The 26,057-nt window shown below is 34.5% G+C and overlaps 1 protein-coding gene across 1 annotated transcript in view; it reads left to right on the top strand.

Moving 5' to 3' along the window:
- Positions 1-26,057, top strand: part of LOC149933392 (uncharacterized) — a 91,132-nt gene that overhangs the window by 50,152 nt on the left and 14,923 nt on the right. Inside the window, exons 4-7 of the mRNA XM_090157287.1 lie at positions 4,144-4,334; positions 7,377-7,518; positions 15,573-15,742; positions 24,735-24,900. Coding sequence (XP_090013413.1) covers positions 4,144-4,334; positions 7,377-7,518; positions 15,573-15,742; positions 24,735-24,900 — 669 coding nt within the window. The remainder of the gene's footprint in view (positions 1-4,143; positions 4,335-7,376; positions 7,519-15,572; positions 15,743-24,734; positions 24,901-26,057) is intronic.

Genomic DNA, 26,057 nt, shown 5'->3' on the forward strand with positions numbered 1-26,057 from the left:
CTGTAGTGGGTGAGTTGAGAAGTATGCCTGTTTTTTTTTTTTCATTTTCCTACGATGAGTGAAAAAGAGTGCCAGAGAGCTTCAAAGTGTGGCCTACTAGCCTCTGGAAGTAGGATGCAGCAAGCGTAAAACCAAGCAGCAGGGAAACGCGAACATTAAGGTTTGGGTTCGTGTGATAGCTAAAAAACAAATCGAGGTAACCCGCGTAAAAAGGTAGATTTAAACAGTATTTAAAGCCCCTGCTGCTTGGTTTTGCGCTTGTTGCAGCCTACTTTCAGGGGATAGTAGGCGGGTCATTCCATACGATTTCGACCACTCATGTCACCATGGGTCAATCGATTTTTTTTTTAATTTTAAACACAGATATATCTGTCTAAAAAACGGTGATATCCAAGGTTTTAGCTAAAAATATTGAGAAGTTTTAGAATAAACATAGTTTAACCGAAACCCCACATTTTTTGGTATATCGTACCTCGATTTCAGTACCCCTTGTCTTTAAGTTTAATAACTTTTTATAAATATATTTTATTTTAACAAAATAACACAATCTTACACATTTTGGCAAGGCGATTTAAACGGTGGAGTTTTTATAGTCCTAACTAGAATTGATACCAGGTTATTGGATGTCAAAATGTAAATTTTTATTTTTGGGGGGTCTCATTCGAGGTGTTAAAGGGTCATGTGGGCGAATGAAAACACGAAATATAAATACACAATTAGATAGCTCTATAAAAGAGCTTTAAAATAAGCTCTTAAAAAAGGGGTATTTTCCTTGTTTTTATTTGATAAATCAATAACTATTTTCTTGAAATTCAACACTTTTGAAATTTTATATTTTTGATATCATACAAAAAATGGTTTAAATCTTTTAGAAATTATTACTACGTATTTAACGATGTGTGATAAATAATGCTCGAACATTTTCTAAATCTTAAACTTTAAGATTAAAGGATCTAGCTCTGGAAGCAGTCGCTGTAGGCGTTGATATCAGTCGCAAAATCAAGTTAAGAGGTACATGGCATTTGTCGTCCCGTTTAGGCCATGACAGACTTAACTTATGTATATATTTTTCAACCCTTAATTCTGAGTAGTAAATTGATAAAATATTTTATTGAAAATAATTGCGTGTTAAATAGAGGCATTGAACTTTTTATTATCGCCTGTAATGTTTGTTGTAACTGAAAACTAAACCTAATCTATAAATCCACCATTTTGGTTAGCTTGGAAAATACATTAAGAAACACATGGTACAATAAATGCTTCCGAATTTTATTTTTACCTTTTGTAATACCAAGCTCCCAAAGGTATCAACACTTGCAAAAGATTCATTTTGTATCATCTATAATGTGTGGTAGGTTCAATTTAACCTTCTTAGGGGGCAGCCTCGGCTGTGGCTAGTTCATTTTTCACTAAATCTTAGGCGGAATTCACAATTTAAATAAAAAATAATAATTTATATGTATAGTCAGGAGTGGTTCTTTGAAATATTTTCAATTACTAACCCTAAAACAATATTACTTTTAACTACGTATACAATAACAAAACTAAATTTGTGTTAAAATAATACTCAACGGCTCATGTTTCTCTCTTCGTAAAACTCACCTTTTTATATCTGCTTATGGAAGAGATGATTTTATATAATGATTTTTAGGCACCAGTTTAAAATTATTAACAATAAGGTCAACGTTAAAATAATTATAACAAGTTGGCAAGCCAAAATATACCTCTCCTCGGAAGTATGGTCCCTAGTGGTATTAATTTCTCGATACGACCCCCAAAGATATCTCCGCAATTCAGAGTTATTTACGAAAAACGTATTCTCGGTTCAAATCCTGCCCGGTATAAAATTTTAATTTTAATTTAAATAATTGAGACGAAACAATCGAGTTTAATTTATTCAGAATATTATAAATTAAGTAGTTACAACAGCGAGTTAGATTCACTAAAACAATGCACAATTGAATTTAACCCTTTTTACAGTACATGTTTATCAGTTGAATATAATACTAAGCAAATTTTAATGAAAGAAACATCTACAGATGGTATTTGTATTTTTCTCGCTTACGAAATACTTGCCGCATCTTTAACGCTCATTTTATTTCAACTTCCAGTTGACGTTGTGACACATACCGCATGAAAAAGACCAATGCCGTCCAATTTCCACCCAAGAAATCATTGACTGCGTTAGAAATCGTAGATATCCAAATATCCACACCAAATATTTTTACAAGAAGCAAAAACCTTACCATCAACAAAGTACAGAGAGCCACTTGACTAACCGCCAGCTCTTAAAGCAATTAACGTTAAATTATCTCCTTGGAATTAACACAACTATATATAGGTCGTTAATAATACCCGTAAATAAATAACAAAAAAAACTAACAAAGTGGACCACCCACAGGGTCTACCCTTTAACCCTCTAATCTCGGCTGACTGCGCTAAAACAAGATTTAACCTTTAAAAAAAACCAGATTAAGCCTTCATAAATTAATTAATAAAAAAAGACTTTATTACCTATTATGCTTACGATGCCTGTCTTAATTTCAGTGAATCTAAGCAGCTATCGGTGATTCTGTGGTAGAGCGCTCGACTGCCAAGCCAAATGGTCTGGGTTCGAAACCTGGGTGGCGCATTTGTTTTTAATCAATAGAGAAACGCTAAATTATAATTTCTTCGATGCAATAATTTCAATTTCAATTCTATTTCAATTAAACCAAAATTTCGTACTCTATTAAATACGCTTCCGATAAAGCTGAAGGTCTAATTTTCAATAAGGCGTAACAAGTGTCGGTGGTTCTGTGGTAGTACGTCCGCCTGTCAATCAGGAGGTCTCGGGTTCAAATCCCGCCCGATGCGATCGCAAATTGATACTAAGACGAATACCGTGTACAACTGGTGGAAACCCTGCCATTGGACGTTGAGAGGTAGCGTTACACTCAGCACTCGGTCCGTCCCAAAGTCATTAAGAAGAAGTTGGAGAGAAAACGCCCATATAAACACAACAGACTCATCATGCACAACCATCAGAATACAAACACAACAAATTCAACACTCACAACCTACGCATAAACATTACAAAAACGTAATACACCAAACCGTCACGACGGTGAGCGAAAAAACACCATCCAAACCAAACCGCAAATGCATCCGTTAACGCTCACCGTCACACGGTGGTTTTGCCAACCCTTTGAGAAACTGCGTACGCAGTGATTACACTTTGCACCGAAAATGCGAACGCGTTCGCAGGCCTGACAGACCCACAGACCCACAGACCCACAGACCCACAGACAGACACGCTGGTTATATAACCCCTCCTAGGGGACTTTGTCCCCTCGGAGAGGTAAAAACTCCACCGTTGAATTCGCCTTGCCAAAATGTGTAAGATTGTGTTATTTTGTTAAAATAAAATATATTTATAAAAAGCTATTAAACTTAAAGAGAAGGGGTACTGAAATCGAGGTACGATATACCAAAAAATGTGGGGTTTCGGTTAAACTGTGTTTATTCTAAAACTTCTCAATATTTTCAGCTAAAACCTAGGATATCACCGTTTTTTAGACAGATCTATCTGTGTTTAAAATTTAAAAAAAAACGATTGACCCATGGTGACATGAGTGGTCGAAATCGTATGGAATGACCCAGGCCACACTTTGAAGCTCTCTGTAAAATGGGGGAAAAACAGGCATATATACTTCTCAACTCACCCCCTACAACTCCTTAAACGTTTTACATAACCTTTGAAAAACCCTGTATTTTAAAGCAAATTCCTTGAGAAAAATGTCCCGTGCTAAATGGAGTTTTTCTATAGAAACCACTAAGACGTATCTGTAGAGTTTTTCCAATAGGAAATGTTTTGTCAGAGAGAGCGAGAAAGTCGAGAATCCTTTGTGTGTATTGAGACGCGAAAGAGCGATTTCTTATTGGCGTCCAGCTTATTTCTATTTGGTTGAATTTGGGGCATTTCAATTTATTGAGTTGTCGAGCAAACTCCCGAAAGTCCGAGAAAGAGATAAAAAGCGAATGGAGCGAACATAGTCTCGTTAAAACGCGTAAAATACGACACTTTTTTCAGACCATTTTTACAATCTCAGATATGTCTTATTCACGCACTATATATTTCTGTCATTTTTCTTATCTCTTTAGCCACTCCGTTGGATCTCTCCAAGTCCTTGTTAAACAGCAAAGTCAAAGTGCCAAAAGCCGAATTGAACCGAGTGGTCATCTCGCCCAACGCCTTTCCACCCTTCGCCTCTTCGGTGACCAGCGGCCGCAACCCGGAAGATCGCCTGCAACTGGCGCTCGTAGAAACGACCTTCAAAAAGGAAAACACGAGGGTAAGTTCGACGACCTTTCGATCAAATAATTTCGGTGTATCGCATTCATTATCAGGGCCGCTGAGAGCGTGCCCGGGCTCCGGTAAAATATAAGTTCCGGGCCCCAAGATAAGTATACCTCAATTACTCGAACCCGCGGGCCCCTAGGATGCACGGGCCACGATATTTTGTACGAGCTAAAGTTGTTGATTTTCCTGAAAATTGAAATGGGGAAAACTTGCCTGAAACCTTTCCGCAAATCGGAAAATAAAAATAATTAAACATTATTTTAAAGGGTTTTTATTCTAGACTTGTCAAGAGTTAGTTTTACTGTTGGGTTTAAAGAAATAAGGTGAAAATGCCGCGAAATTTAAATTGGTGAGCAATACTAGGCTAATCATTGAATGAAAACCTTTTTCGGAAAAATACGGAAAATGTTCCGGAAAAATTTCCAAGCGGGTAGTTTTATTGTGTTGTATATAACGAGCTGGTAATTAATTTAATTTTTAACACGAATTTTTATTCTCAATTTGAAAAAAAAGAAAGTTATTAAAATTGCAGTAGGCTTTTTTCTTGAACAGCCCTTTCAATATTTTCAGAAAGATAGAATTTCGATATAGAAAGCGAACATTTTCTATAGAAATTTTACATTATTTAAATTGGAATTATATAGAAAACAAACATTTTCTATAGAAATTCTACAGAACCAAAATTGGAATTAAATAGAAAACAAACATTTTAATTCTTCACTATCAAAATCGGAAGAATATAGAAAACAAATATTTCTATAGAAATTTTAAAGAACTGAAATTTGAATTGTAAAGAAACAAACATTTTCTATAGAAATTCTATAGAATCGAAATCAGAAGATTATAGAAAACAAACATTTTGTATAGAAATTTTAAAGAACTGAAATTTGAATTGTAAAGAAATCGAACATTTTCTATATACATTCTACGGAGACAAAATCCGAATTTTATAGAAAACAAACATTTTCTATAGAAATTCTACAGAACTAAAATCGGAATCCTATAGAAAATAGACACATTTTTAAAGAATTACATGAATTTTGATTATTGTTTCTATATACATTGATAAACCTTAAATTGTTTTAAAGAAATGTTTATAGAGCACTATATAGGATATGGAGAAAGCATAGGCTTTGATAAGTTTTTTTATAGAAAATGTTTGAAATGTTTTTGAAGGAAAAAGCGCTAAGTGGGAGTACTAAAATTTAACGATAAGTAGCGTAAAGAAAATGCCTCCAGTTTCGGAAATATATGTTTCGTTTATTTATGCAATGAGTTAACAAAAAATGGCAACTTAAAACCAACCTCGTTACCGTGAAATAACGCGAGACAACAAAAAAGCAACAGTTCGCTCCATGATTAATTAAGTATTTCCTTTCCATCGAAACTTCTTTTCATATAGCAAAGTCGGGCAAATTTGTACTCGAGATTATCCCGGGTTTTCTGTTGGTGATCCTGGGAGAGTGTCGTCTCCGGTCAGAGACAAATCTAGGGATTAGCCGGGCCCCTTCGCGAAACATTCTTTAGAAAAGGAAGCCGATTTTGAGAGTCCCTTTCGCTGTAGTGGGCAGAAGGGAAACAATGGTGGCTCGGAGGACGTTGCTATCGATTTTCGTCGCCACCAAAACACCACGCAATTTGTCATCATCTTCCTCAGCGGGGAGAGAACGAGCCCGGGCGGCGGCTCAAAGAACTCGCTGGAACCTTTTTTAGACCTTGTTATTCTTCCTCTCTCACTACTTATTGGTCTATTTTCACCCCGATGCTTAGTTACGCGTTAAAAGAGCCTATAGACGGGGAAAACGTCAAACCAAAACGAGTATTGCCGTTGAGGACGTAAAAAGAACAGAAGTTCGTATGTGGGGTTACACGAGCAAAAGTGTAGTTTTGAAAGTTAATGTTCACTTTTTCATATCGTATTTTGATACGGGATTAAAACTAGAAAGTTTTTAGGTCATGAATAACAACCCACTTAACATACCAAACCTTTCTATAGAATCTTACGAAATTCTTTAGAAAGTCAATATTCTTATAAAATCTTATAGAAGTAGTTATGATAAAACTATATCCTTTTACAATCTTATAGAAGTAGTTATGATAAAACAATATAATTTTAGAATCTTATAGAACTCTATAGAAAGTCTATACCCTTATAGAAAGTCTTCACCCTTATAGAAAGTCTTTACCCTTATAGAAAGTCTTTACCCTTATAGAAAGTCTTTACCCTCATAGAAAGTCTTTACCCTTATAGAAAGTCTATACCCTCATAGAAAGTCTTTACCCTTATAGAAAGTCTATACATTTATAGAATCCTATAAAAGTCTGTAGTAAGTCTAAATACTTTTAGAATCTTATAGAGTTCTATAGAAAGTCTATATCTTAGTCTTATTATAGATTTTTCGATATCCTAATGAGTGCGTTATAAAGATTTCTATAACATAATTTTAGGTTTTTACGATGATTATGAAAACAATTACCCAGATTTTTATAGATTATATTGAAATTGGGGTCATTTTTATATATGATGACAATTACGGTTCTTTAGAATCTCTGTAGAAACCTTTTATGAGGGAAAGCGATTCTAAATTAAAATATACCACGCCTACCGAACCAAAAAAACCCGAAATATTGTTGTTCCATGGTTCCAATAAGCCAGATTTGTTTGTGTTTCCTAAATATATTTGTTAGGGTTTGTTATTGGTTTTTCGCTTTCAAACGCGTCTTCGTACCACGAAATTCAATAGAATGGTATGTTTACGAATAGTGGGAGCGGTTATGATCGCGTATAAAGGAACAATTAAAAGGGTAACATTCCTCCAGAGTGAAATCTCTCGAAAACTAGAGTTCCTTTTTGAGAAAAACAGGAGTACACTTTATTTTCTATATAAAGGCGAATACGTTGAATTTGAAGGGTGATAGGGGGCGCTGGCGTTCGTCTGATGATATTTCATTAAGGGGAACAACCATTAAGTGACGCTGAGGCCATTGAACGTTCATCTTAAATCGTTCTTTTCCCTTTCTCTCAATTATTCAGCGCAATTACTCTGAAATGGCGGCGACGTGTTTGAGCCAACAACAGAAGCGAGCCAAAGAACGGACTTTGCTGCCCTGCGAGGTTTGCGGAAAGGCCTTCGACAGACCATCCCTGCTTCGAAGACACATGAGGACACATACGGGTAAGTAATTAGCCAGGAGTCCACCATTCACCCCTTCCTAACGGCCCTCGCGTAACCTACCCAGCCCGCCCTCTAGCGCCAGTGAACAAAAGGAGAGAGAACTTCAGGCAAATATCTTCTTTGTCTAACGAGAAATTCTCTCTCTTCGTCTCAAAAACGGCTGCTTCTCTAAATAATTCGGAGTTTGACTAAAAGTAAACATACACGAGATAAAAACGATGACATCCTTTAAGATTAAACGAAGAATATTTATTTTCTAGAATTCTAGCGGAAGTTGCCTTCACTTACGTTTCGTTGAACACAACATTTCTATTCGATTTTTCGTGATAACGGACGATTGTACTTTCCCAGGCTCCCGCCAATTTTTTAAAATATGTTTCGGTTCAAATACGTTATAAATGTTTATTGATGCATGGGGTGGCGGAGTGGTTAGCACTTTGGCCTCGCAACAAAAGGAGCCGGGTTCAAATCTAGCTGGTGGGAGTGTGACACTGGGTGAAAACTCGGAACCACTCTTTCTGTGTTGAGTTTGCAAATTTCCCATAAACCCTTGTAGAGGTTAACTTTAATACTAAGTATAGGGAGCTGTTGGCTCGCGTGGTATGAAGGGCTTGCAACCACCCTAATACGCAATTTAACCCGGCCACCTGTTTAAATGCATTAAAAGTCGCTCGATGACTTGTGCTTAGGGTGGTGTCTTGGGTATTAGCCTAGCTGATTATTATTATTATTATTATTGACTTTCAAAGGCTTTTACATCGAGAAAATAAAGTATGTACACTCACTGGTTAAAAGGTTTTTCCCTCGAGTTCTTCCGTTTCCCCTTGATATAAAAATTGGTTGGGGTTAGCAGTAATGGTCGGTGTAGTTAGCTGTTGGTTCGAGTGGTTTTGAAGGCTTGCCCCCACCACCCGGCCACCTGAATCAATGGCATTAAGTGTCGCTTGATGACTTGCATTTGGTATTATTTAAAGGAAAAGAAAGAACAGAAATTTTAGAAGTTGTAGAATTAGTATTTATAGGCAGACTAGTCTCCGGCCTTTAATTGGATATCACATATGATAGACTGTCTGGATATTCAACCATACGTGCCCCTTCCCTGGTTACGTCTCTGAAGAGAGAGGTACACAGTAAAAATAAATGAACTTCACTTAAGCCATTAATGACCTTTTCATTTTTGTCTAATGGTTTAGAAATAAACCAGTAAGGGTTTCATTTTATACTAATTTAATCTCTTAACGGTTTATTCAAATATCCAAAAGGGTTCAACATAGTACCTAAAAGGAGCTTACTTATAACTTGTTAGTACCCATAAAAGAATTATAATTTAAAAAAAACCTTTAATTTTTTTAAATACCCAAAAGGGTTTCACAAGTTTCAACTCAATGCCCAGCAAACATTAATTGGTCCATTGGATATCAATAGGATATTATAATTGGATATTCTTATGTCTTAAGGACATCCATATATCCAGGTTTGATGCAAAATAGATCATGGGTTTTGCAGCTAGGAGCAACAAAAACAACACCCCACACAAGGAGTACGCAACCCGTCAAAAGTAGTCTATTTTCTTGTGTACAATATTCATTGGCTATATGCTTTAGCGCCTGCTGCCGTTGGAAGGGGAAAATTCGGAAATTGTCTTCCCCCTTTCCGTAAAACGTGCAGCGTAAAGGCTGGTCCAATGAAAATTGTACACAAAACTGCATTATCGTGTTTTAATGCTAGTTGCGTTCTCCTAGTGTGGGGTGCTGTGTTTGTTGCTCCTAGTTTTTACGGATCTTCAATATCCGGGGGATGTTATAAACTTTTAAACGCACCTCCCCAATCGACCGCCATTACCTTACAGTCTACGGGGAGGGTGATGAAAAAACTGGTTTTGGGGGGATGAAATTTCTGCGGTAGAGCTCTTGCTCGTTGGTTGTCTGTACGATAATGGCTGCGCCCAGTAAACGTTTCTAAAAAGAGTGTATAGGAAGATACTTAAAAATAACTTAAACTGTGATAGGCCTATATATTAAACATAACATGTATAGTACTTTTATTACGGTTGGTTAAAATGCCAGTTCTACGACCGCCAAGTAACACGTTTCCTATCTGTTTCTGATGTGTCGAGAATATATGAATAAACTAGTAAACCATTTAATAAGAGCAGATTATTTTTATCACAATTTATGACGTTGTTCTATAATAATGAAGAATTCTCAAGGTTTTGTTTCATATTTCCTTATTATGATTCGAATATATTTTGTTAAATTACTGATTTAATTGCGCTTGCTGGGAAGAAATCAACAATGTTCAGATGCCCCAGGAATATTTATTATTAGGATATTTTCTGATCCATGCAATATTTTTTTTGGATATTCGTATACGAGCAATGTGGGATTTTGGGCTTAAACCTGGATATTCATTGCAATATCATTTTTTAGGAGATTCGGATATCAAGTTCCTGTGAGATTTGGTTCCTAATTGAATATCCTGGGCGGTATCTTCTTGGTTGAGTCTTACTGAACACAGCCCTGGATTCGCGAATACCAGCATTTAATAATAATAACCAGCTGGCTAATACCCTTGGCATACTTCTCAACTCACCCCCTACAACCACTTAAAATTTTTGCATAACCTTTTGAAACATCCTGTATATTAAAACATTTGTTCTGACCCAAAATTTGAGCTATATACGCGAAACCATAAGCCTATCACCCCTAAGTTTGAATCGAAAGGCAGTGTTGGTTCAGCTAACGACTGTCGAAAGTACAGCGCTAAATCCACCCGGTGGCGGAAAAGAGAAACGTAACGCGTCTCGCAATGCATGATGCCAGCTGCTTTAGTAAGAGAGAGGCGCGTAGAGAGAGAAAGGGGGAAGGAAGAAGCTTCAATTTATCTCTACCAGGTGCCGATACTATCGCCTGATTTCTTCTTTTTCGCCCGTCCAGTGGTGGTACAAAGGGCGCTATGCGCGTTTCAAACTTAGGGTTGATAGGCTTATGGCGAAACCTCAAATAAAATTTGAGAATCTGGGAAATATTCTAAATGGGGTCTTCGGCTCGAAGTTTCGCTTTAAACTGAAAGCAGGCTAGCAGCTTATTCGTTCGAAACCAAAAAACGTATACGATCGAAGACGAATTACTCCATTTATTTCGGGTCTTAAGAGAATAGGCGTTTAAATTTGGGGCCGCTGGCCCTGGCCCTGTCCGGGGCCTTTGCGCGGGCTTTATTAGAGAGCATTATTCGGCGCCACTCTTAATTAAAGTCGCTGAAGATGAGGCGCTGTCTTTGTCCTCCGAAATCGGCTTATTGCTCGGAAGCGGATCCCGGCAAGGTCAGACGAAGGTTGTTTCACTAAAAGCATCAATCCATTAGCAATCTACGGCTTTGCCATTTAAATCCTCGCCTATTTTTTCCGTACATAATATTATCAGTCGCAATAATAAGTTAATTTTTGCGGGATTAGTCAATAAGTTCGAAGAAAAGAAATTAAAATCAACTGCGAATAAATATGAGGTATGACGCTGAAAGATATCGCGTAGTGATTTGCGTAATCGGAAATTTTGGAAGTGGCAAAATTACAGCAAGGTTAGTATAATGTTGCGGTAAAATTTCAAAATAACCACCTCTAGATGTATAGTAACCGTTATTTTTAACCTTTATGACTTTCAATTTTCAATAAGCCTTGGCAGTTTTCTCAGATCATCCTTAACAAATATATCGTCGATAGATATAGGAAGTATCATTATGGAAATTAAAACAACTTTGTTAAATTTGTACATTTATTTTTATAAAATAAAAAATTATATTTACAATGTCTAGCCGGTTTCGTGAAGCTCAGCTCTACGTCATCAGAGATTATTTAGTTACCAGTTAGACATTGTAAATATCATTTTTAATTTTGTAAAAATAAATGTGCAAATTTAATTCGGGAAATTACTTGTATTTTGGCTTTTGGAAAATAGAAAATATTAAAAAACAATCATATGATAATCACCGTTACTCATTCGTTAAAATCAGTAAGGAATTTATTATTGGGTTTTAAGGGAATCAAAGATTTCTAGGGAAAATCAAGAGCAAAAGTTAGAAATCAGAAATAACCGTGTCCATCATAATCATGAATTTAAAGATTACGGCACTTGTACATTCGAATAGCGAGAAATAAAATATACTAGCAACCACTTTCTGTACAAAAAAGTGGTTGCTAGTATATTTTATTTCTCGCTATCGTCATAATCACTGCAATCAGTAGAAATCATTTGAAATCAATAAAAATCCAGTGAACAAAGGTTTTTATCCCGGTTATGTATTTTCGCCATTCGTCAAACTCCTTAGTATCCAAAGCCTAAACAATTTTAAATTTACATAAAAAAACCAATCTTTATTCGAGATAGAAACACCCCGGGCGAGGATAGACTTAAGCCTAGTTTCCACTAGGACGCCTCGTAATGTTATTTTCTACGTGCCCAAGCGGAGAAACCAAGTTTTACTGGTCCATATAAAAGTCATACTTTGTCCTCATAAAAACGAGTTCGCGCTTTGAAAAAGCGATACAATATAGGCCTTACTTGGAATATGGACAGTTCAGAAGACGAAATAGATAAAGCTCTTTAGGGAGAACGGTGGCGTTCGTTTTCCGGGTAAGCCAAAATAGCCGTACATGGCGCGTGAAAGAGGCGAAACATTTGAATGTAGACAAATCTATCCCTGATAGTTTTCTTTCCCCTCAATCTGCCCATCTCCGTCGAGGATGCTCTCGGGCTTCCCTTCCCTCGTCCGCTCTTGGGCTTCCTTCTGCGAGATGAGTCGGCGGCCGTTCCCTAGATATTACTGGGGCGCCAGATTGAGTTATTTGGAACGGGAAGGATTTATGACTTTCGATTCCTTCCTCCCGGCTCATCTTCTTCTCCCCTTATAACCCGCCTTCTCCCCCTTTTATTTCGACGTGCCATTTGTTTCCTTCAAGCTGTTACGTGTTTTAGTTTCTGCCTCCTTATCTGCCCCCATCCCGGCCCGCGCTACTCTTTCGGGGTTTTTTTATTTTACTTTTAAGGCTTAGTTGTAGTCGCGTCTTTTCTTTGATTCCATTACTTTCCACCCATTCTCCCGCTGAGTTGCTTTTGATGCCACGTTTCATACTGGGGCGCGCGAACCCCCGGGGTACGCCTGACGAAGCGAGTGGTGTGTTCCATTTATCGCTATTGTTTTTTTGTGTGTTTTTTTCTCGCCGGCTTAAACCCCTTTTGCTTAAAAGTCAAAAAGATGGTTTCCCTATGTTTATTTAAATGTAGTTTTTTTCATATGGAAAAGATTTCAGTTTCCTCTTTATCGATTGCCTGATTCGGAGAAAATTCAAAATACGCGTCTTTACGGGCTTTTAGGAAAATTTTGTGATTGTTATGTCGAATCGATGTAATTTTTCGGAGCAACGACTTCATTTTGTCTTTATTTCAATTGAAAAGTCGATTTGGCGCCGCCGTCGATGTAATACTAATTGCCTTGAGTGTGAGTGGACTGATTACTTATAAAATATGATTGATATTGAGATTTTGATTTTCAAACGCTACAAAAATTTCGTGGTAATTTCGACAGTTCATTTCGATATTGATGTGGTAATACAAAAACAAAAAAGCCTTAAAAATATTTTCTTTAGACTTTCTATAAAATCGTAAACATTTAAGTTTTCTATATCCTATAGAATGCTCTATGAATTTTTCTATAGAAAAGAACGTGGAATTTCTAGTTTTTTGGTTGTTATAGAAAAACGAATTTATGTTTGGTTATTTTTCTTTAAGGACTCCGATTACTTCTCTACATGTTGTTTCGTTTCATTTTCTATTTCCGATTAGATTAATATGGGACTCCGATTAGATTAATATGGGATTGCGATTAGATTAATATGGGACTCCAATTAGATTAATATGGGACTCCGATTAGATTAATAGAGGATTCCGATTAGATTAATATGGGACTCCGATTAGATTAATATGGGATTGCGATTAGATTAATATGGGACTCCAATTAGATTAATATGGGACTCCGATTAGATTAATATGGGACTCCGATTAGGTTAATATGGGACTCCGATTAGATTAATAGAGGATTCCGATTAGATTAATAGAGGATTCCGATTGGATTAATATTGGATTCCGATTAGATTAATATTGGATTCCGATTAGATTAATATTGGATTCCGATTAGATTAATATGGGATTCCCATTAGATTGATATGGGATTCCCATTAGATTAATATGGGATTCCGATTAGATTAATATTGGATTCCGATTAGATTAATATCGGATTCCGATTAGATTAATATGGGATTCCGATTAAATTCATTATCTCAAGTAACCTATCTAAACTGAACTGCTTTAATTAATAACATCAGATTCAGTTTTCTGAGCAGTTATCTGACTTCTACGTGTAATATGTGTATAATCTTCTGGAAGACAATTCAAAATGGCTAACATTTAAGTTGTCCAAACAATAAATTAAAATTGAAATTTAAAAACCATTAATTTGTCCAAAAAAAACAGTTACGGTGACCTAAAAAAAGTATTTAAAATGACCAAATTTAAAGCAGTCTATATTTATTCCTTTTTAAAATAGTATTAAATTTATTGTATTAACAGAGCCTTCGTAGCATTTGCTACGTTTTTTACTAAGTGGAATAGACTTCGCTCCATTTGGCACCACAAATTGTTTGTTTATGATAGCAACCCCCATAATATGTTTACAAAAGTTTTGTTTTAAATAAATTGGACACGTACAAGAAGAACTTTCCCAGTCATTTCCCGACATCGATACTAACCACCAAATGCTCAAAATTTTGACAGTTTCATTTTTCACGATTTTTTAAATACTTATTATTCCGTATTACATGAGCCCAGCAGTTGTAATTTACTTGGCTCAGCTATGCCAGCATCTCGTGTGTTCTTTAATTCCTTTTGATAATAAATCTCTAACTACTGGTTTAGTGTCCGTTGCCATCCCATTTTTCGGTTCTTCACAATTGTGTTGATATTCAGTTCTAAAAACAACAGCTTTCCCCGTTGAATTATTTACTCAAACTCAAATACTTTAGAAGGGCGCAATCTTGACCGCTTGCAGTCAAAACATCTTTAACGCTGTCTTCCGTTTTATACTCGACTCTAAAGCGCCATTTATTTTAGAGAAACTGCATCCAATTTGCAACCGAATGTATTCTTCTTTTTGGAACGGGCTTGTCATTTTCATTGTTATCGCACTTGACTGGTCAGAAACATACCGTAAAATTTCGAACATTACAAGTTTGTCACTGCTTGAAATACAAGTAAATGTTATCTGAAAATATAGTGTTTTTTTTTTAATTTGTCGATTTAATTTCTTTTTTTAGGTAACCTTAACTATTTTTGGGCAGTTTAATAAGTTTTTAAATTCATTACTTTTCTTTGGGCATTTTAAATTAATTTTTGGGCAGAATAATAATAAGCTATTCAAAATTAACAGAAATTAAAATTTCGAAAAGAATTTAATCGAGGGATATGTAAAACCGATAAGTGTCAACCCTCGTTGAATTAAGTTTAGTTTCGGGTTTAAACTATCTGGTTTGCATTTTGACCCTTATCACGTGATCTGATAAAATCTGGGCGTAAATGCTGATGATTTGATATCCGTTTTATGATTCGTAATATCAGAGTTATTAACTCGGTTCCGATAACGCAACTGTAATCTGACAATCGGTAGGAAGAACTAATTGAAAATTCCTATTACAGTTCCTGAATTTTTAATTGAAAATTTATGTAAAAAAACGCTTTCTGTGGTTTCGAGTTTTGGCAAAGATCTAAAACTTTTGACTAAAGGCCTTTTCACACGAGCCAACTTTTTGATACAACTCGATGAGTCAACTTGAGTTGAGTCAAATAGTTGGTTCGTGTGAATAAAAGTTCGATGAGTTGATCCACCAAAAAAGTACGCGAGAAAAAAATGGATCACTGATCCTTTTTTGCTGACTCAGCATTTTGATTTGAAAAGTTGGCTCGTGTGAAAAGGTCTTAATTTGAATTTTTTTTCCAACGTGAATGTAGGCGAAAAGCCTCACGTGTGTGATGTCTGCGGGAAAGGATTCAGCACGTCGAGTTCCCTGAACACTCACCGAAGAATACATTCCGGAGAAAAGCCGCACCAATGCCACGTTTGCGGAAAACGTTTCACGGCCAGTTCCAACCTGTACTACCACAGAATGACGCACAGCAAGGTAAAAACACATTTTCATATAGTCACTTACTAAAATTATTACATCCACAATAATATACAATTGCCAATTTACCTCGTTATTAATAAATTTTGAGCCGTGTTCATTATCGGTTTAGACGGGAAATTGTATCATACGAAGATACATGTTTCATTTTCATACACTGTTAAAAATAAAAGTTTATAAAACGACCAAAATTGGACTTTTAATTTATTTCAAACCATTTGGTTACTGAAAACGGTCTAATCAATTATTTTAGACCCATTTTACTCTTTCATGTTTAATACAATACCTTTTGGAGTATTGAAAAGGAACTAGCACTAAGAATAAACCTTTTCCAGTCCTGGTGGTAAAGGTATAAAAATGTCATGTTCTAACATTTAGTCCTTTTGAATACCCATTTAATTCCCTTAAACGAAGAAAAAAATGATATGGACCAATTTCGAGACTAGTATTTGAATACTGCGTTATTTCTTTTTTAATATTTTCTTTAAAATAGCATATAATGCGAAGAAATTCCAATCACCAGGAATATTTAACTAAGGTTAAGTCTTTTAAAATTTTATAACAGATTGAAATATAGGGGATATTGATTATGGCTTCAAACTATTAGTACCCAAATATCGGCACTAAAGAATTTTTGCTAGGTGTATATCAAAAACTGAAAGTATTAAATGATACTTTACGTGATCAACTCCCTTCGTTCAACGACTATTTCCCTCTAGCGAAAACCAGCTTAATCTGGCCATGTTAATGGTTAATCTTTTGAGTCGTATTGAATAAAATAGTAATAAGGTATTAAATAAGGGCCTATAAAGGACTGAAAATAAAGTGAAAAAGGATTAACTTCTCACTGCTTATGAAGTGAAACGGATAAAAGAGTGTAAAATAAGTACTTAAACACTCCACAAAAGGACTGAATTTGGGGGGCAGAAGGTTTAAATATGTTCTATGATAAAACCCTGAATGGTCTTAAATATTGGAAAATGTTTTAGGCACTTTAGAGGTCTAAAATAAGACCTTTATTTTTAACAGTGTAAACAACATAAATACTTCTTTCCTAAAACATATATTATATGCTTCCGGTGTAACTAAAAATTTGAAAAAAATCTTACCTTTTAACACTCTCACTTATATTGGAGAATTGGTTAACATGGAGGACGTTATTAATAAATTTAGAGCCGGGTTCACATTATCGGTTTAGAGGGGAAATTGTAACATACGAAGATACATGTTTCATTTTCATAAACAACATAAATACTCCTTTCCTAAAACAGATGGTTTATGCTTCCGGTATAACGAAAAATCTGAAAAAATCTTACCTTTTAACACTCTCACTTATTTTGGAGAATTGGTTAATATGGAGGACGTTATTCGTTTTAGAGGGGAAATTTTAACATACGAAGATACATGTTTCATTTTCATAAACAACATAAATACTTCTTTCCTAAAACATATATTATATGCTTCCGGTATAACTAAAAATCTGAAAACAAATCTTACCTTTTAACACTCACTTATTTTGGAGAATTGGTTAATATGGAGGTCATTATTAATAAATTTTGAGCCGTGTTCACGTTATCGGTTTAAAGGGGAAATTGTATCATACGAAGATACATGTTTCATTTTCATAAACAACAAAAATACTCCTTTCCTAAAACAGGTGGTATATGCTTCTGGTGTAACTAAAAATCTGAAAAAAAATCGTACCTTTTAACACTTACTTATTTTGGAGAATTGGTTAACATGGAGGACGTTATTAATAAATTTAGAGCCGTGTTCACATTATCGGTTTAAAGGGGAAATTGTATCATACGAAGATACATGTTTCATTTTCATAAACAACATAAATACTTCTTTCCTAAAACAGATCGTATATGCTTGCGGAGTAACGAAAAATTCAAAAATCTGAAAACAATTCGTACCTTTTAACATTAACTTATTTTGGAGAATTGGTAAGAGCTACGTATAGCCATTCCCGTTGAAACCTCTCCCTACCACAGACCATCGAAGCATAAAGGAAGCTCTTTTTCGAATTTTCTAACTTTTAAGCAACGCGCGCGGGTACCCTCAAAGAGAAAAGATGAAACAGTTAAAAAAGCTTTAAATCTTCGTCTCGAAAGAGGTTGGAGCTTTTGAACTACTCTTTTTTCTACTCACGTGTAATCTTCATAGAAACGTATAAAAAAAGTTTGGTGGGTCTAAATTTCCCCTTAGAAGTGGAGATTAATTAAAACTTATCTCATATTGAAATATTATTATAAAAAAACGAAACGTAACTAGATGAGCTAAATAATTAAACTTTCATATTTTAAATTCAATTAGTGTATCTTGTATCCACCCATATCGTTTACATTGTTTGACTTCTCCTTTGGAATAAAGTTTCTATAGACTTTCTATAAAATGTTACAGAAATCTAAAGAAACTGCCCGATGGATATTACTATAGAAATAACTCTGTATTTTTTCAATGACTATAGAAATTAAGCCAAATTCTAAGTTTGTCAATCACTATGGAAAATAAAAAAAATTCTAGGTTTTTCAATCACTATAGAAAATAAGCTAAATATCTATATTTTTCAATCACTATAGAAAATAAGCTAAATATCTATATTTTTCAATCACTATAGAAAATAAACCAAATTTCTAGGTTTTTCAATCATTATAGAAAATAAACCAAATTTCAAGGTTTCTCAATCGCTATAGAAAATAAACCAAATTTCTAGGTTTCTCAATCACTATAGAAAATAAACCAAATTTCTAGGTTTTTCAATCACTATAGAAAATAAGCCAAATATCTATATTTTTCAATCACTATAGAAAATTAACCAAATTTCTAGGTGTTTCAATCACTGTAGAAAATAAAACAAATTGTCTAGGTTTTTATTAATGGATATAGAAAAATTTAAAATTTCTAGTTTTTTAAAAAATTTATTGAAGATTGAGAACCTTTTTATGGAAATTTTAGTAACTTTTTATAGAAATTGAAGTAATGTTTCTAAAGAAATTAGAAAAATTTGTCTATAGAAGTTGGAGTAATTGTTTTATTGAATTCCGATAAAAGTTCATAAAATTTCTATAGAAACGTTCTGAGAGGTCTGGTATAAATATACTATTGATCTTCTAGGGTATTGAACTTGGGTTCAGTCTGAAATATGACAAAAGTCCTTTCGTCGAAGAAGGATGGACTCTAAATATTGCCCACGTTGGTTTCAATCACCCTTGTGGGCACCTTGCCGTTTCTCGGGATCTCGCAGGATTATAACTGAGAAAGATAACTCTATAGCTATCCTTTCAGGGTGGTTTGAATGAGAATTAGGGGGACCGAATTTCGGGGTAAAACGTTAATTAGGAAAAGTGGCAGCTACATTGTCCTTACGTCATCGCCCGCCGTCACGCCCGAATAATAAATCGACCATTCTAATGCGTACGCCAAAGAGATGACGAGAAAGGGGGGGTGTGAAATGAGTCAAAGATCGAATCAACGAAACGAAAAGTGGCCAAGAAAACCGGCTTTCTTCCCCCAGCAGGGGTCAACGTGGTCGCCAATGCACGAGCTTCGTATTATATCGCGGAAACGTTACCCTTAATTAGTGATGCCAAGTATTTATTCAGCTGAGCCGAGAATATATTGACTGGTACCCTGTTAGCCTCGTGAATACCGGGATAGCAGCCGAGCCCCGCAGTCATTAATTGTGTCACTTTAACCCTTTGTAGGTGGCCAATTCTTCTGGGTCATATTTTCTCGGTTCACTTGGATACATTTTTGTAATGCATAATATCATCAGTAACGTAATGGAATGAGTATGTCAATTAAGAAAAACTACCACCGAAATGATCAGTGGTGTAGCTAGAAATTCGTCAAGGGGGTCGAACTATGTGAATGTTAAGAGGGGGTCGAGAAAGGGGTGGAAATTTAGTACAGTGAAAGATAAGCCCAAGGGGGGTCTGGACCCGGAACCCCTTCCCCCTTGTCTACGCCACTGGAACTAATATTCAGAGCTCTTGCACAATCTAGGTTTAGTTCTCAGCACAGAGCCCCTAGTGTTTAAATATGCCTAGGACGATAACACGCTTCTCAGTTCGTGTTCAAGTACAAGTCGAAACTTGGCGAGAATATATCAGTGTCGAATAAAGGTTTGGTCCGAAAATCAGCATTAAAACAATAGCAAGTGTCATAATTATTCTTATTGTGTTACTTATGTTAATATTGTTTTCGTTATCGTGGTAAAACGAATATCAACCAGATGGTATAAGAACGCCATCAGAATATTGACTACTGCTAGGATCAAATAGATCCTCTAAGTAGAGGCACTTTTTGAAACACCCTCTTTTAATTAATTCATTTCTCTGACCGAAAAATTCGGAAATTAAAAAATATAAATTAATATGTATTTAGAAGTGTTGAAACCGTAATAAAAATAGAATAAAATCGGTGGTATAAATGTCGAAAACGATGACTCAAGTGTGACTTAAAAGGAATATTTAAATACCTTTTATAAAATAATTCAGTGTGTTAACTGTTATTGCGTTCTTAAAAAAAATGAAATTATTACCTATTTTAACAAGTTGGCAAGCCAAAATATACCTCTCCTCGGAAGAGTTTTTAATTTTCAGTGAAGCGTAACTGTATCCGTGGTTCTGCGGTAAAACGCTCACCTGTCGTTCAAGAGGGCTCGGGTTCGAATCCCGGCCGATTAAAAAATTATGCTACACCCAATGACAAAAAGAGGGCGCTTTTGGAAAAACCTTTTCCCTGATTCTAAGAAACTGCGTACGCAGTGATTACCCTTTGCCCCGAAAATGCGAACGCGTTCGCAGGCCTGACAGACAGACCCACAGACAGACCACAGACAGACTGACAGACACGGTGGTTGTATAACCCCTCCTAGGGTACAAAGTCCCCTCGGAGAGGTAAAAACTAAAATAAAGTCCATTTATCTTTCAATAGTTAATTTTATAAACTTGTTTTTATTTTGCTCTTAAGTCACGGTGTCTAAGCCAGTGGCGTAGCTAGGAGGGGTGCCATCCGTTTGGGGCCGTTTTGGGGGTGACACCCGACCGTGAAAAAAACTTACAAACACTAACACTAAAGAAATTTGAAAAACCTTTTTTCCACGTTTTGAATAGTAAGTAGCACACCATGATCACCGGGTGTCATCCACGCTAGCTACGCCACTGGTCATAGCTTTATTATAATAGTTTGGACACGCGCGGTTTGCACGCGCACGTGAAAATCTTAGGTTTCTCACGCCCTAAGCGCGTGCTCGTAATATTGCCAAGGTTAAAGTTGTGACGTAGTAGCTACATTCAAACAAAAAGGCCACGCCCTTACAAAATATTTCTATAGGTTTTCTATGAAATCTTATAGAAACGTATAGACTGCTCTATAAATATTTCTATAGAAAATTAACTAATTTTTTCTATAGAAATTATATGAATTAATTTCTATGGTGTTTTCTATAATTATTATATGAAAATATACCAGTTATTTCTATAGAAATTATATCGATTGATTTCTATGGTGTTTTCTACATTTATTATATCAAATTATACCCGTTATTTCTATATAAATTATATGGATTGATTTCTATGATGTTTTCTACAATAGGTATATCAAAATATACTAGTTATTTCTATATTGTTATTTTTATTTGAATTCTCAGAGATGTCAAATTACCTGATCCACAGACAAATTTGTAAAAGGATTAGCCAATAAATATTTTGTAAATTGAGTAGTCTTTGTGGTTATCGCTCAGTTAAATTCAAATTCAACTAATTCGATAATAAACGACTGAGGACCAAAGGCGCTTAGATCTCAAATTTAAATAATCAATTTTGGGTTCCGATGAAATAATTCATTGTTTTACCAAAGCGTTAAATTTCATTTTGAAAGCTTTTAAATTTCCCCTAAGTCTTGGCTTCTAGTGATAAACAAACGAGCGAAGGCGTTTACAATTTTACATACACGAAGTTACTAGCGGCTCTTACCAAACGATTTCATCGAAATTCTATAGAATTACATTCGGAAAAGTTTATATAATTTCTATAGAAATTTGGGTCATTTTTCTATAAAGCTAGAATAATTACTATACTGAAAAAAACCGGTGATTTTTATAGAAAGTGAGCGGAAATACTAGTTTTTTAATAGAAAGTACAGGGATTGTTTTATAGAAAGCCTAGGATATTTTTATAGAAAACCTAGGATATTTTTTATAGAAAACCTAAGATATTTTTATAGAAAACCTAGGATATTTTTATAAAAAAAACTAGGATAATTTTTTAGAAAACCTAGGATATTTTTATAGAAAACCTAGGATATTTTTGTAGAAAACCTAGGATATTTTTCAAATTTAAATATCTGTAGTACATCAAAGTTAGTCACTTAAATTAACCATAAAAATTTTGAGAGTGTTCACTCCCTGTTGCCAATTTATACTTCTATTTGGCAAATCTTAGCCCTTCGGGTGAGTTCAAACCCATATTGGGGTGTTTTTCACACTGAAATAACTATAGTACACCAAAGTGAACCACTTTGATCATTCGCAATTTAGAGTGTCCACTAACTCGTTGAAATCCATTTTGCAAATATAAACCCTTTGGGTGAACTCAAACAACATATTTGGGGTGTTTTTCAAATTCACCATAATAATTTTGAGCTTTCACTTTGGTGCCAATTTATACTTTCATTTGGCAAATGAATCTCGAGAATTCCAATAACCAACAATTTCTATAGAAATAACTGGTATATTTTGATATAACTATTGCAGAAAACATCATAGAAATCAATCCATATAATTTCTATAGAAATAACTGGTATAATTTGATATAATAAATGTAGAAAACACCATAGAAATTAATCCATATAATTTCTATAGTAATAACTGATATATTTTGATATAACTATTGTAGAAAACACCATAGAAATCAATCAATATAATTTCTATAGAAATAACTGATATATTTTGATATAATAATTGTAGAAAACACCATAGAAATTAATTCATATAATTTCTATAGAAAACATTAGTTAATTTTCTATAGAAATATTTATAGAGCACTATATAGGACATATAAATCTATAGGCCCTCTATACGTTTCTATAAGATTTCATAGAAAACCTATAGAAATATTTTGTAAGGGGGGTGAAAATATTTCGATGATTTTGACGTCTGTAGTCAAGAACTAATTTACGCAAGGAAGAACTGCAGCTTATATCTCCGGTGCTGGTGTTAAGCTGTTATACGCACGCCTAGCCCATTTCAGACTCCATCTTGATTTTAGGTGTAGAGCGTCATCTTTTGAAAGAAGTAGGAAACCTAGTTCTTAAGGGCTTGCCACCACCCTCCTACGCATTGTAACCCGGCCACCTGAATTGATGGCGTCAAAAGTCGCTTGATGACTTAGGCCTAAGGTGGTGCCTTGGGTTTTAGCCTAGTTGATTATTATTATTATTATTAGTATTATTATAATAATTAATTAATTTTTATAAATTTATTTTATAAATACGTCATATTTTGTAATATCAAAATTAATTATATTTAATTCAGATTCTGTTGTTTTTTTGCATATAATTATGTAGTTTTAATCGCTAATAATTATTTAAACTAAAAGTGCTCATTTTTGATTTAACATTATCTTTACAGATTTTTCCAAAAATATATTTGATATTTGTGAAAGTTGCCTTTATTACTACTTTGGATTTTTGCTCAGTAGATCTGAAACGTACAAAAATAAACAAAGCAATATGCGATTAAATAAACCCCTCTCTGACTGACTTGCCCCCCTGTTGAAAAATTCTGCCAGATCTATGCATAGAAAGCTCTCCGCTTTGGCAGTATAAAGAGAAACCATAGACAAACCAGTTATATGTCCAGTCGCAGCAGCACAAACTCTATAATCGGCTATGAATGATCTTTTATTTAAAGGACTATTGGTAGAACCATAAGTTTATAATATAGTTCCATACGTTGTCACCTTGGGGAATTTTTTTCCTGGGAGCTAGTAACGGAGTGACGTCATCACAAGAAGAAAATCTTCCCCAAACGAGGCGCTGTCAAAGGCTACGTGTGACGCGTTAGCAAGCGGACTCAAAACGGCGTCGAAGCCCGTAATGCAGTCTGTCTTGTGAATAGCTTCCAGTAAATCTTTTGCATGTGAAGAATAGGAACTAAATGAAAACTGAATCAGTTTCAAGTTCTTCGTTACGTAAATTGGATTTTACTATTGTCAATACTGTACTTAAAGTAGCTATGTTACTTATGATATAATGATTTTAAAGTGTGTTGAAGAGAGTGAGACGAAAAATAACGAATAGAAATTTCCACCGCCTGTAGCGATAAATCTATTACGGGGGAAAAATCAACTATTTAGCTCGTCAAACAAGGAGGGGAACGAAATTTAATTTAAAAGTTTGTTTTCTGTCTTCGTACACTCCTATGAACGAGCAATTTGCCGAAAAATGAACTTGGTATACAAAACTAGAGTGATGAATTTTTCGAGGATTGGTATAGAATACCCTCTGGAAAATTTAATAAATTGAACGAAAAATATTAGCATCGATTCTTCTAGCGCTGAAAATAGAGTAGGTGATTTTTCGTTGATTAGTGAAAGAGTATACTTTAAAAACTTCTTTATCGAAATTTAAATCGAATCAAACGTCAAAACAAATTTAAGCACTATAAGGAAAAGTTTCTCGATAAATGCAAATTCCATTACAAAAATATTATATATAGATATTTTGTAGAACCAAAATATTCGGTATAATCTATAGAAATTTGGTTCATTTTTCTTTATTCATTGAAATGCTTAGGTGTTTTCTACAGATTTAATTTTACAGAACTCTATAGGATATAGAAAACTTTAGAACATTCTATATTGTAATGATTTAAGAATGAAATAACCACTTTGTTAACGCAATAAAATTTTAATTAACAAAAAAATTAAAAGAGACACCCTTTTTGAAAGTGAATTTAATCCGATTATGGTATTTCCAGGAGAAACCGCATAAATGCAGTCTGTGTTCCAAATCCTTCCCGACTCCAGGGGATCTCAAAAGTCACATGTATGTTCACAACGGTTCCTGGCCTTTCAAATGCCACATTTGTAGCAGAGGATTCAGCAAACAAACTAACCTGAAAAATCACCTCTTCTTACACACGGGTAAGAAAATCACAATTTCACTTTACAAACTAAAACCAAAAGTAAATAAAAAGATAAAGTCTTGGGCTTGAACGAACAATTTAAGGGCTAGCTATTTTTCATTCCCCCATACCTTTTAACAAAGATTTTATCAAAACGTTTCTGCGGTAAAAATAAGGCTTACTTCTTTTTGAGACATTAATAAAGAGAATGCTTTCGTCCCATTGGGTCGATTCTCATTCAACCGAATCCCATTCGACCGACATTTTGTTTGCTCACAAGTGAAAGCATGAAACCTAACCTAACCTATAAACTTTTTCAAATAAATGGGATTCGACCCAATGGGATTGCAAAATTAGAATTATATTTTTTGATTCGATCCATTGGGAATATACCAAAAAAAATGTGAAAAACATATATTAAACAACCACTTAAAAACACAATTTTTTTAATCATTTAAGCTTACTGTTTTAAACATAGTTTTTTAGGTAGATTTTATATACTTTTCAAAAGAATATATTTTAGAATATGAAGGAAAAAAAGGAAATAATTGTTCCTGGTTTGCATTAATAGCACGATATTACATTTGATCCATTTCAGTGGTCTTTTTCAGTGGACATTTAAAATTATAGACATTATCAGTAGTTTAAAATAAAAGCCTTTGGATGGTGAAAAGTATCAAATTTAACATCATTTTGATAAGCTGTGAATCCTTTTTCTCAACACGTGGGCGATAATCCCTAATTCGGTTAATAATACAGACTAGACAAAGTAATTGATTTATTTTTTCGAGGTCATATAAAGAATGTTATGTATTTTGAATATAGGAATGCACATATGTACATACTGTACTTAAATGATTCAATAATTTTTCATTAATTATAAATATTTAATTTACACAAGTTTTAAACTTTATCTTAATCCTAGCAAGTTTACTCAAAGTAAAAATATTTTTTTAAATGTTATCTAATCTAGTTTCCTAGTGTATCTAATGATAAGTTAATATGAAGAATAGTTTATAACATGTTTTTCTTATTTTTTAAAAGCAGTTTAAAACTTGGAATTATGTTTTAAACAACAAAAAACACTTTTTAAACCCAGATTTGGTCAACCCTATACGATACTGCATAACTAAAATTTTTTATTTTATTAACACGTTAAAAAGATTTTATTAAAAC

The sequence above is a fragment of the Leiobunum rupestre genome, chromosome 8, assembly GCF_980474605.1.
Source record: "Leiobunum rupestre chromosome 8, qqLeiRupe1.1.hap1, whole genome shotgun sequence".
NCBI classification, from domain to species: domain Eukaryota; kingdom Metazoa; phylum Arthropoda; class Arachnida; order Opiliones; family Sclerosomatidae; genus Leiobunum; species Leiobunum rupestre.